Source organism: Melopsittacus undulatus, chromosome 7, assembly GCF_012275295.1.
Source record: "Melopsittacus undulatus isolate bMelUnd1 chromosome 7, bMelUnd1.mat.Z, whole genome shotgun sequence".
NCBI classification, from domain to species: Eukaryota; Metazoa; Chordata; class Aves; order Psittaciformes; family Psittaculidae; genus Melopsittacus; species Melopsittacus undulatus.
In genome coordinates this window covers 23,657,877-23,671,055 of record NC_047533.1, presented here as the reverse complement: position 1 = coordinate 23,671,055, position 13,179 = coordinate 23,657,877, and the positions used below count along the sequence as shown (strand labels likewise).

General features: G+C 41.6%; 1 protein-coding gene across 4 annotated transcripts in view; it reads right to left on the bottom strand.

Annotated features, from left to right (window-relative positions):
• The window catches only part of TBC1D1 (TBC1 domain family member 1), a 103,818-nt gene that overhangs the window by 71,735 nt on the left and 18,904 nt on the right, over positions 1–13,179 (bottom strand). The window contains exon 1 of one of the 4 annotated variants that reach the window (XM_031048965.2): positions 1,581–1,790. The exons of the other annotated variants lie outside the window; for them this stretch is intronic. Coding sequence (XP_030904825.1) covers positions 1,581–1,610 — 30 coding nt within the window. The 5' untranslated portion in view covers positions 1,611–1,790. Of the gene's footprint in view, positions 1–1,580; positions 1,791–13,179 lie in introns of those variants that run through there. 4 annotated transcript variants of the gene reach the window in all.

Sequence of the window (13,179 nt, the reverse complement as noted above, 5' to 3'; positions counted from 1 at the left end):
AGCGCTAATGATTAACGGCCATTAAAAGAATAAAACTAAACACTTGCAAGGAACCAATGCTGCAATAATTAGTTCTGAAAGCCCACAAAGCATTCCTTAAAGCATTTAGAATTGTGTTTCTGCAAGAGCTTCTGTTACTCTCTCTAAAACACAGCAATCCTGTGAGCTACATGTTCTGCCCTGTACTTCCTCCAAGACTAACTCCTCTGACTAGCTGCTTTGTCCAGGTGACAGGTGAACACCAAGGGGAAACCGACCGTTGTTTGGTGGCATCCCTGCAGTACTTACACAACAGCATCACCCACTTTTTGACAGCAGCCACTGGCATGTTTGTAAGAGTTGGCATGGAAATCAACCAGGATCATTCCCATGGATTACATGGCAAATCAGGCCTCTCACATCACCCAGGAGACAGAGCCACAGCGATGACAGGAGAGGGAACTACTTTAATAAGCACACCACCCAGCAATAGATGAAAAAATGCCAAGTGGAAAGAGGAAATCATACGTTTCTATCTCTCAGGGCATGGCTAAAAGTAAAGAGACTTCTTTTAAGACAGAATAGAGCAAATCCTTCTGCCTCAGAATTCGAACAAAGGCAACACAGTCACACATGAAACACCTTCCTCTTACTATCTTCCCTGGGTAGGCATTTCACCTGTTACATATTCAGAGAGAAGGATGTATAACAGTAATTAACCAACATACCATTTACACCTGGCACAACAGAAGGGAGAACCAGATATTATGTGGTCTGCCTAGTAGCCTAGGCTGCCTGTTAAATTTCAAGATAAAGCCTTCCCCACCCCACCCCCCCAAGTAATTCCTACAAAGAACCCCCAGCTCTTGGCTGTCATACAACTGTTTCTCCTGCTTGTCTGCTTCTACATGTTATACTGTGCCCCACAACAGAGTATCATATACAGCTCATTTTACATTGAGAATGTTTGCTTCTTTGAAGGAAAAAAAAAATGAAAATAGCTCAAAATTATATTCCAGATTTCTTTAACCATCTCTATTGCTTTGCATCTGCATGTTTCACAGTTACAGCAGAAAATCCTACTGGAGCCCCAGACACACAGATGTAAAAAGCCAGCATGACACATCCATGATCAAACTTAACACAAGTAAGTCTTCCATTAAAAGCTAACTTATTGTTCTTCATAAATTCAGAGTATGACAAAACGCGGGAAAAAAGTCCAAAACAAACAGTAGGACTGCTGTTACACATTCTCCAGAGCACTAAGAAGTCTTAAGACTTCAGCGGGCAGTGAGACCCCACCTTCTGTGCCGTTTTAATTACAGCTCTCCTCTTCTACAGACCCGCAGCAAGGTAAGCACGGCCAGCCAGGACTGCAGCTGGGGTGTTAATCTCTCAGCCCAAGCTATGAGTGTTATCAGTTTGTTTCTACTGCTCAGTTTGAGCGCTTCTTCTGTTCCCTGGCTAAACAATACAGCAGGGCTCTGCTGCCTTCCCAGCGACCGTTGACTTGCCTTGAAATTAAGCGCGAACATCTGCAAACTCTTCGGCTGGACTTTTATTTCCCGAGAGCGGAGTACGGCGGGCGCGGTGCCGCTTACCTTAGACACCCAGCTGAACAATGGTGACATCCTACGAGATCCGGCGCGGCGGCCGGCCGCGATCCCCAGGTCTGGCCGCTCCTCTCCACCTCTTCCCGCTGCCTCCCGGCTGCCGCCTCACTCGCCGGGACAGGAGCCAGCCCGAAACTTTCTCTGCTGCCGCCGCCTCCGGGCGCCGGGCTCCAGGCGGCGGGGCAGTGAGCTGGCGGAGCCGGGAGGCTCCCCGCGGCGGCGCCGGCTGCTGCTGCGGGGCGGGAAGGGAAGCGAAGGGAAAGGAAAGGAAGGGAAGGGAAGGGCCAGGCGGGGGGCCGGGGCCGCGTCCCGCCTCCGCTGCGCTCCGCCTCCGCCGCGGCGCCCCGGGCTGCGGCCGCCGGTCCCCGGCAAGGCCGGAAGGGAGAGCGCAAGCAACCGCCTGCTACCGCATCGCGATGTCTTTCTATGAAATTCAGCGCGAACGACAGCGTTCGCGACTGTTACAAACGAAAGTCTCACGCGGTCCACATAACTTTCTGGCAATATGCTGGCAAGTGAAGTCTGACTTAACACCAACATCAAAAGTCATCTGTTGGAAATCACTGCAAAACGTTACGCTTCCAGACAGGGTCGCCAATCATGTTAGCTAGTGGCATCTGACATCACACACTAGCAGCTCTGCTTCCAGAAATAAGCTGCCGAAGAAGAGAGCTAAAAACCCAGCACAACAGAAGTCAATAGTACGTACATTCCTCGCAGGTCAAGGGAAGTTACCTGCCACCCAGACAGGAAAGGTGCTCAGCCCTGTTGTCTAACTCTGGCTGGACTGCCTGTGAACACACTCCCTGCTCAGTAGAATAGGGCTGCCTGAAAACAACTCATTTTCCTCAGTTTGGAGGAAGGGCATAGAAATACGAAAACAAAACAAACCAAAAAAAAAAAAGACCTGGATTTCACAGGAAATAATCCACTGGGCCCCAAAGTAACAAAAAGCCCTTTATTTTCCATCACCTCACAGAAACAAAATGCAGAACTAGATTTGCAAAACCATAACAGGAAAGCACAGTGGTCTGTTCCACACTTGTGCCCAATAAAATTCAACTGCTCGAAGTCAGATGCTGAAGTGCCAAAATCAGCTCTTTGCCTTGCCCAAAGACACTCTTTCCCGGAGAGTCACGCAGTGGAAATGCCCTGCATGTCCTTTGTTTAGGGCAAATGGAATAACCTCCTGGTTTAGAGCTGATGCTGTTCCACTTAAATCTGTTATTAAACGATCACAGAAGCAAGAGTGACACAAATGCACAGGGGCTGGGGAGCAGCAGAGCCAACCTCGCAGCTCAGTGAGACATAAAAGGAGCAGTTTCAGCCCCTGCCCCAAACTGCATAATCCTGCAACTGAGAGCTGTATCACCTACTCATGCTGCACTACTGACTGCTGTAGCACTGTGTCTAATGAGCCACGGTGGGCTGAGAGGGCAACACAAAACCAGTTCTCAGGTCATTCCTGCAGCAAATACAGTCCTAAGCATAACAATTCCATCCACTTCCTCTGAAGGAACAGAGAATCACAAAAGAACAAACCAGAATGCTGATGCAGAACAGTAACACCTACCCAGAAAAGGTGCCACAAAGCAAAGTGCTGCACTAGTGAAGAGTGATATCTCCATCATGGCCAAAAATTGGTGATAGGCTGAGAATGGAGGTATCCAGCTGCAGTGAATGCATGAGCCAGTGCATAGCAGTGCATAAGCAGCCCTGGCCTGGCCTTGCAGCCTAGCTGAGCTGATGCTGATAGAACTGGGGAAATCTGTTGCCACTGGATGTTAGCACTCTCTAGAGAAACAGTAGTTTACCCATCTGTAAAATTAAGTCTTGACCAGTTTCATTGGCTTGCTCAAAGGCACACAGCTAATCAGGAGAAGAAATCTGATGCGGGAATTTGAAATCCTCTTCCTGAGCTACATTTGCTAAGAAGCCACAAAATACTAACCAATAAGAGCTAATAAATCAGCATACTCACAGTGACCTTCTCATGGTTAGAGAGCCCAAAGGTTCTGCCTAAACCTATTTTTAATTAACTGACAAGCTAAGCTGTAGTTTCTGGAGTTAAAACCATAACAAATACATTTGTCATTTTCATAAAAGAGAATAGAGTTCCATTTTCTAATAGTTCTACAGGTTAAAATATAGGTGATTCACAAGCAAACAGCTCATTCTGTCAGTACAATTGTCGTGGTTTAAACCCAGCCACGCAGCTTGTTAACTCACACCCCCCTTGCTTCCCCAACTCCAGGAGAGCTGGGGAGGAGAATCCAAAGAATGTAGCTCCCATGGGTTGAGATAACAATAACTAAGGTATAACACAAATCACTACTGCTACAAATAATAATGATAAAGGAAATAACAAGTGAAGAGAATACAACACCTCACCAGCCACCAACCCATAACTCACCCCACCCTGCTCGACCGAGGACCTACCGATACCTTCTCCATCCCCCAAAGTACTAGCCCTTCTGGGTAACTCCCGGTTACCTCCTGGGTATGACGTGCTATGGTATGGAATACCTCTTTGGCTAGCCTGGGTCAGGTGTCCTGTCTCTCCTTCCTCCCGGCCTCCTCTGCTCCCTGGCAGAGCATGAGGCTCAGAAAGTCCTTGGACAAACCAAACATTTGAGCAGTATCTCAAAACATCACTGCTATCAGCACCATTCCCAGCCCGGAAGGCAAAACACAGCGCTGTACCAACTACCAAGAAGGAGAAAAAATTACTGCTACTGCCAAACCCAGGACAACAGTAATGGCCATGGGCAGTTTGGTTGCACAGATATTCTTAGTCATAAGCCCAATTAATGACTAAATATGATCAACACTTATTCTGGTGGTGGTGTCTAAAGGTTTCTTGGCATGGTAGAAGGAGAAATTTTGACTGCTGCTATTGTTCATGATATATAGAGCACATACATGAGTAAATGACATCTGTTCTCAGGGCTTTAAGTGAAGTACTTTCCAAGAACACTAGAAGTACATCTGAAGTACAGAACTGGGTCTGCTTTTGTGTCGTAGAGCAACTGAGAGCAGGAGCAAGGCAAAATGTTCCTCATTATGTGCTGCTTACAGCTGTACAGTATATTCACTATTTGGTGGTAGAATTAGAGTTGCATTTCTCTGAGTATGAACAATATTATTTCTAAATAATTCTATCTTCCCCTTTGAGGAGTTCCTGCCTGCTTGGGAGTTTTTCCAGCTCCCCCTTCCTGACTGATACCCTTCCACCGTTTTAAATTAACAATACACACATCTCCTCTGAGTCCACATTAAACTCTGATGTCAGTCAGAAGATCTGGCTTCTCACCCTGACTGCAACTGGCTCAGACTGTCAGAGTGACCCCAATCACCTCACACTACTTAGTTTCTAAAGCTATTGTGTGCAATTGTTATTATAGTGTTGTTTGTGTGATTTTAAATGCACTCTGAAACCTACATGCTTCTATAAAACTGGGAGGAAGAGTGTTGTTATGGTGAAGACAATGAATTAGGAGATAGAGTAACAGTGAATGTATTCCAGTTTTTGCTAACATGATTTTCAGGCAGGCTACATCACTGCTCTCTCTGCTTTAGTTTACCTGTTAAATGACACAATATCTGCCAGCCTTGAAAGCAGAAGGAGTGGGCATATTTGGCATTAGGAAATAGCTAGCACCTAGGCTTAAATGTTCAGATATAAAAACATTTGGTAATGCATGAAATTCTTCAGTGTAGATGAAGAGGTCACTCACTTTCCAAAAAAAGATAGATTTAGTAATGCAGTAGGAACAATAAGTGCATTCATTTTTCAGGATGTTCAACTTTCTAAAAACAGAACCTCTTTATTTTTCTATTTTAAGTTTGGCTTGTGCAAATAACTCTCTCTCCAAAAATACTATATATCCATTTTAGGTAAATGGAAAAATTCAGTGTCAGGGAATAATATTGGTATTGCACAAACAGTAAGTAGCACTTGACACCACCTTATCTAAGTGTATGATCTTTTAAATAACAAAACAAAATCCTCATTCCTATAAACTGTTCCATGTTATCATGGAAAATATTATCAGGATATTTGTGGCTGTTTTTAAAATAGTAGCAATTAAAATACCTCAAACCCACAAACTAGTTACATTGTCAGAAAGATGATCTTTCTGTTTTACAGATATCCTTCAGAATTTTACACATACACAACTATGCCCATTATTTCTTCTCCAACGACACTCACTCCATTAAAAGAAACTGGAGATAAGAGACATGAGATATGAGGAAATATTAACAAGAAAGGAGGCTGAAGTCAACCTTTCAACACAAGAAAAATTTCTGACTCATTCTCCTCTGTTTCAGCTGTCTTTAGATTTAATGGCTGTTAATATTTTTGAGAGTCTTCACAGTGTGTCACCACTGAACGATGTCTCACAAGAAGCTGTATTAAGAGCATAGCCACCTGAGAACTGGCCTCTCCTGTTGATTTGCTGTTAACTTTGGTGGTGGTTTTACAGCACACCCCTTTCCCTTTTGAAGCTTTTTTCCTTTGAATTGTGCTTAATTATGTTTTGGCAACTATTATTTTCATTAATTATCCCCTCTGCCCACATTCACTGACACAAGTTTCATTTATCTCTTTTGTTTCTCTTAACACAAAAAGGCCTCTGTAAATTCAGCTGAAAAAAATGCAGTAAAAGAATATGCCTGTCAGTAATTACCAGTATCAATTATCTGGCCTTTGTTTAAAACACCCACAATTTTTATCCTTTATTACTTAGTTTTCACCATTAATTAGAATTTCCTTGAGTTTTATCTCATCCCATTCCAAGTAGTAGACTAGATGGTTTCTATTTTATAGAACCATATTTTACAGAGGAAAAGACAAAAAGAAAGAAACTACTGTGAGAGTACTGTTTGTCATGTGAATTTAAAATGTAGTCAGGTTTGGTTCTCAGATACAGCTGTATTCAAAGATACCAAAACAAAGGTGTCTATTTAAGGAAATCTCGGGCTTTTATATGATGCAAGATGCAACAAATTACTCACCTGGATCCACTGAACAAAAAGAATAATTAATCCTCTTTGATTTTATCCTATTCAAAGACTCAATCAAGCCTGACCAGATAGCTTCTGAATACTGTGGTGAAGAACAGTGAGTTTTGGTACATCTTTTTTACCAAATTATAAACAACTTCCTTTTTTCTCAATACAAAGTTAAATAAAAGATTAATCACAAAACCAAACTACCTTACCAAACAAGATCTGCATCAGCTCCCTGATTAGAGAGAACAGCAAGACTTGATAGCTAATCACTGCTTAGTAGTGGCTGTGCCCTTAACACAAAGTGCATGGGTGCTCACCACCCTGGGCTGCACATCCACACTAAGATGAAACCCAGCTCTCACCAGAGAAAATGGGGCTACTTTCTTGGTGGCTTCCAGATGCTCAATGGAAACAGAAATGGCAATGTTTTGGATACTGTTAGTGAGTTAAGAGTGAAGACTGATGTTTTGGCTATCTGCTAACCAGTATCAAATATGAAAAACACTAGACACTGGGCCAGTGCTCAGAGATAACATGCTCACAATGTGGCAGACAGAAGAGAACAATTCCTCACCAGAGCAGTGGGCACTGACTCAGCAGTGGCACTCTTTCCACTGTCTCCTGTAGGTTTTAGCTTATATATGATTGTCTTCCAGCCACAAAATTTGTAACTGCTCAAATGCTTTAATTCAAGTGACAACAGCACTTCCTGCTCAGGAATGAATAGTAGCATTGGCAATGGGTTATCTGTCTTCTTCCCTACCAGCAGGATCCATCTTCTCTCCAGCAGAGTGTCAGAACATGAGTGTTACAATGAGCTGAGGCTCATTTGGGATCCTTCATCTCAGCAAGAAGACTGAGGGAAGAAGGGATCTGTGAAGGGAAAAGCTATCCTACAGCATGTAGGAAAGAAGCGCAAAAGCCCAACAACAATGTTGCTCACTAGATAGTGAAGTCCCCCTTCACTGTTTGCAAGTGCCGATTCACAAACATTAAGGCCAAGTAATTCAAAATGCTCATCTGGACTGAAATAATCCTACCGCTTCAAACATGGAAACACTGATGAGTAAATTTTGGAGTGGCAAGCTTTATGCTGGATTGAATATTTTCTGTCTTCCCACACACAGCCAAAAAAAAACCCACAAAAACCAAAATAAAAACCTAAAGCTGTCAGGAACTTTGCCATGGTTTCTGACTAATTCTGCTCAAGCATAATTGTGTATCTGCCTTCGACCAAGATCAAATGTGCACTGCTGAATAATTTGATTGTGATCAGCTGATCAGATCCCTGTAAACGGGTGAAAAAAACACAGCTTGAATCTGCAGATAAGTCCAGAAGACTTGTAAAGAGATCGCTTTTATGTGAATAGTTGTATGCAAAAAAACCCACAAGGACAATGTGGCAAATGAGCTATGAGGAAAACTCACCACATAGCGAGGAACTGTTACACAGAGACACCAGGGGTTCCGCACATTTATAGTGTCACAATGTGGGGGTTTTCTGGCAGCTGTGAAACTGGACCAGGAAGAGTGGAACACAGGCAAACTGCAGGAGCAGATTAGAGAGTTCAGATCAAATGGGGATGCTCCCAGTGTTTAGTGACATAGATACAAGTTGAACCCTTGAGATCATCAACTAGGTCTTGACTGTGGTGGAACAGCTGTAAACCTCACGTTTTTCTCAAGCTGAGCGCTCCAGGCTGCTGAGATGTCTCTAGGAGAGAGAGCATCAGCTGCCACAGAGATGAGACACAGCTGCACACACACCCTGACACAACTGGAGAAACCATAAAATACTAACGATGCAGGAGTGCTTACTTTATAAATCCCTCTGACAAGGAGGCATGAAGGATTTGAGAATTGAGATTAATGTCCCCTGGAACTAGATATATGCCCATGGAAGGACTTCCCACCCTTTTCCTCCAGCTTCCTGTGGATTCCTTGTGGCAAGCACTGAATGATCTCAGGAGAAAGAAAAAGAAAAACAATCCACCTCTCAAAGTTTAAGAAATATTTTGTAAAATGCAATTAATTAAAGGTTATACTTAAAGATCCTGAAACGTATATGGTTAACCCAGGTTACCCAGATGGGAAGACACGCTTCATTTGAAAATACATCCCATTTCCTTTGTGGAGAAGGACTGTATCACAACTCAAAAAAAAAAAAGTTAAATACTAAGCACTTCTACTTACCATAATGGCTAAGTTACATAGCAAAAAAGGTCTAGAAAGTGCTCAGGAAAACAAGACTATGACCAGAACATGACAACTCTCACTTTACTGGTTAAAAATATAATTATAAAATTTACCAGTTCCCCAGGTACTATGGGAGAGAGACATGCTATGAATGCCTATTTCCATTACATGGAACTTCATGTTAGTGAAGATGTCCATATTCACTTTATCCTACCAGAACACTCTACTAATGGATAATATAAATCATGCAATTTTGTGTGCACAATTTTACAGTTATAGCCTAGCTCTTGGTTCACATAAATAACTATAAAATATCCACATCTAAGCATATTATTTTGTGTAATTCAGTTGCAACAGTAGGAGACTAGGAAACTAGAGTTCCACAGTACTGAGAGCCATGAAAAGCAACCAGTCTTCTCAGTTCTCCACAATTTATTTAATAACAAATCTATTTCTAACAGCATTGATTTCTCATAACTGAATTCAACCACAATCCCCATAGACAGTACACAGATTCGGCTGGACCTTTACTGTAGTACAGGATACTCTAAAGAAACATCCATTTCAATACACTGAAAAAAAGTATAAAACTTCAAGTGTTAACTATTCCACCTCCAACCCATAATATTCTTGGTTTTGATGGAAAGAGCTTAATAATAAAAATATCAGTTCAGGTTTATCTCTCAGGAGGCACAGGTTTCATAACTTACCTACAGTCAATGCAGCATTATTGCAATTTACATATGGTGAGCACCTGGGTGTAAAAGCCATTCATTTGAGAAGGATCCAATCCTGCCCCCACCAAAATCACACACCAAGTTGCTACTACATCCTTACACAGCTTAAGCATAGGTAACAAAAAGAGGAAACAAATACCATATTGTCCTGTTCTTTTCCTGAATCAAGCTGAAGAAATTTCAATTTCTGTAACGTTGCCTTCATGTCACAAGCCACACTGCTCTGGTGCTCTTGGACAAAACCCCAGTGGGAGAACTGCAGCAGCCTGCTGAACACTATAGCAGCCCCTTGCAACCGATTAACAAGTGCCCTCAACAGCCCACCCAGCCCTTGCTCCACACAGCTTTCCATCACCATTTGATTACAAGCTGCAGTACAGTCCTTCCCTAGATATTTCCTGTTTAATATACAATTGAGCATACCACTGGGACCTACTAAAATAATAGTACAGTAATTTGTATGGTGCATATAAATCTACCTTTTTATTGAATTATCTGTGATTTTTATTTCACTGTGTTGTGCTGTTGATTATATTCTTTCCCAGCTGTCTTGAAAGTGGGAAGTTTTATCAGCAACGTTCCCTTGCACATGCTTTTAACTTACTGTTTCTTATCTCTCCCCTTCCTATTCTCCTCTCAGGGCTTATTAACCCATATAGTGTTCCTTTGGCAATGATGTGGATTCTTGTGCTCTTGTGATTGATTTTATATATTTTCATCTAAGTCATACTGTCTTTCAATTATAGCAAAAGCCACAAAATGGCAATAAAACATCTTTAAAACACAAGATTCAAGTACTGTCTCTATTGATTTGAAAAAAAACACCTTCCCCACCATTCAGTTAGGTTTTCTATTCAGAAGTTTGCAGCTCCTGATTTCATTACAAATAATATTCCATGTTCAGTTACCATAAGCCAATACTGTTTTAACTCCTAAAAACATGCTGGAAAACACTTGTGAAATACAACATACAATACAGAGACTTTTAAAATACAGTAACAGGACTTGTCCTTATAGCTTTTTTTGTGGTTTTGATAAAGCTGCATCACTTCAAAGATCTCAGAATGTATTACGGTAAGACACCACAGCACATTTTGGCCACATGTGCTGACTGTGCTTCCGCTCCTCTGCCAGAACAATGGAAACCTCCATATGCTGAGTCAGCTATCCCAGAACCACGGATCCTGGATCGATGCAGACTGAACGCATTCCCTCACTACATGTGTTTTTAACCATGTTTTATCACTGAGAACGTCAGACAGCCATGTCAGCTCATGTAAGACTCCTGGAGTAGGTGAAGTTTAGGAAATGTGTACATATTTTCAAGAATAAAGCCCAAAATATTATTTGACATGTGATACACTACATAAATAAATAAAGTTACAATAAAATAACCATGGGCTGATTCTGCCCTTTCCTCCTTCCTCGGTATGCCCAGTATCAATAGGGAATTCTGGCATTCCAGAAGAAACCTGCACACAGCTGGAAGGATGGTCTGGAGAGCAGACCTCTTCACTGAAACAGTAAGTTCAGATAGCTCTGCAACTTGTGAGTCTGAGCTCACATATTTGAATGTGTTCATAGGCACAAAGACCCAAATGAATAAGTGAACCTCAGAAGTTAGCTGAGCAGGCTCTTTTACCCCAGGACATAAGAAACTCCAAGTCTCCTGTTGATTTCAGACATAATTTAGGAGTGGCATGTAGACCAGCTTTAATTTGTTTTCCCAGTTGTTTCTAACATTGAAAACCCATTGAACACCTCCTCCCAGTAGAAAGAAAGCCTGAATGTGAGTAATGCACACACTCTGAGGTTTATTGTTCCCTGGATGGACCTAGTTCATTAAGGAGTTAATAACATATGTGTAAAGAACCTTCTGAAGTTTCTAGAAGGTCAGCTTTGGTCCTCATCCAGCTACAAGCACATTATATCAAAGTCAAAACATGACTGAGAGCTGATGTTTTCACATCTGTCAGATACTCTGCTGAGGGGAGCTGAGAAATTCCAGAACATTAGCTGATGCCAAATACTAACCCCAGTTCAGTGCGTGTCTTGTTCTGTGAATTTCATACCTAAGAATAAACTCCAGGAACACCAATATTTCAGTTCTAGAGACAGCATCTTTAGTTACTGTTGGTTCTTGTGCTAGCTTGCTTCATAGTAAAATATCAACTCATTACCATACTTTTACAGCCATTTAGTGCCAAAACAAAACAAAACAAACCTAACAACAAACCCCCCCAAAACCAACCAACCAAAAAACCCACACCAAAACCACAAGGAGAACCCAAAGAATTTCATAAGGATAATTTTTTTGAAGGAAAAAAAAACCCAAACAAACAAACACCACCACCCCCCCCCAAAAAAAAAAAACAACCCCAAAACAAAACCAAACAAATCCAATGTAAAATGGGAATGACCGTACAGAATTTCTTACCGAAAGCCCACGAGGGTCTTTTAATTGATTTCAACCAGTCTTAGATTAAGCCTTCAGTATCTCTAAGATAAGGTGAGGAAGTCTGCTGCTGGAAGCAACAGCAGGAGAGGTGAAAACGGCTACAGCTATCGGAGCAACTTATATTTGCTCTGAACAGCCACTAAGTGGCACTTGAACACCTCATCTTAAACCACGGTGAATCTGCAAATCCGTGTGAAGGGAGCGGAGGAGAGGGAGGGAGTGCGTGTTAAGAGGAGTTATGCACTCTGGAGACTAATACCTTTTAAGAACAATAAAGTTCACTTCCTGCAATTAGAGAAACTTTCAAACAGCCTATGTATGAAAATGTTACTGGCAGAAATGCTGTACAATGCTTTGCGGGAGCAGAGCTCTGCAGAAGCAACTGCTTTGCCTCCTAAATCCCACTCCTGCTTTGGGAACCTAAGTGCCTTGTTCCAGTAGATCATTAGCTTCTATTGTGCCAGTCTGAAATATGCACTTAAACAAGGAAAATGAAAATGTCTCATCGCCACTGGACTGAAGGTCAAGCTAAGGCAGCCTAGTATCTGCAAGCAATGCCTCTGAATTCAGTTTCAACTAGAGATTTCTGCAGGGACCCAATGCTATTTGTACCTGCAGATGCACATCAGGGGTTTGAGTAGCCATCAGAGAATCAAAAGTGATGAATGGAGTTTTGCTCTTCTTAAGACATTAGTACATTATTGCTTCCTAGACATATGTCATACTTTTATTTGCATTTTTAATCAAAGAAAGAAACCTAGTTTTCCTAATAGTGGTGTTAATCATCCTCAATATGTTAATGCATCATAGTTATCATTTTTCTTTTTATCTGGTTTTAAAAATCCTTTTGCTTCATTAAAAATCTTTCTAAATAATTACAGGATTTGGAAACCATTTTTTCTTATATGAATAACTGTTCATTGGAAACTGTCACTGGAAAAAAACCTTAAGATAAAACCAAGAATAATATATTAGGTATTTTAGGTGCTAGGCAGGCAAGTATCTACAAGCATGTTCAAGTGTCATTATTGGAAGTATTTCTGTTGTCTTCAATCAAACTAGCCTGAACTTAAAAGTGCATACAGGTTTTCATCATCAAAAACTCAGAAGTAAGACATGTACAATTTGCTTTTTAGACTCTCAAAAAAAATCTCAGTTTCAGTTAGCCACAGGTTTAGAC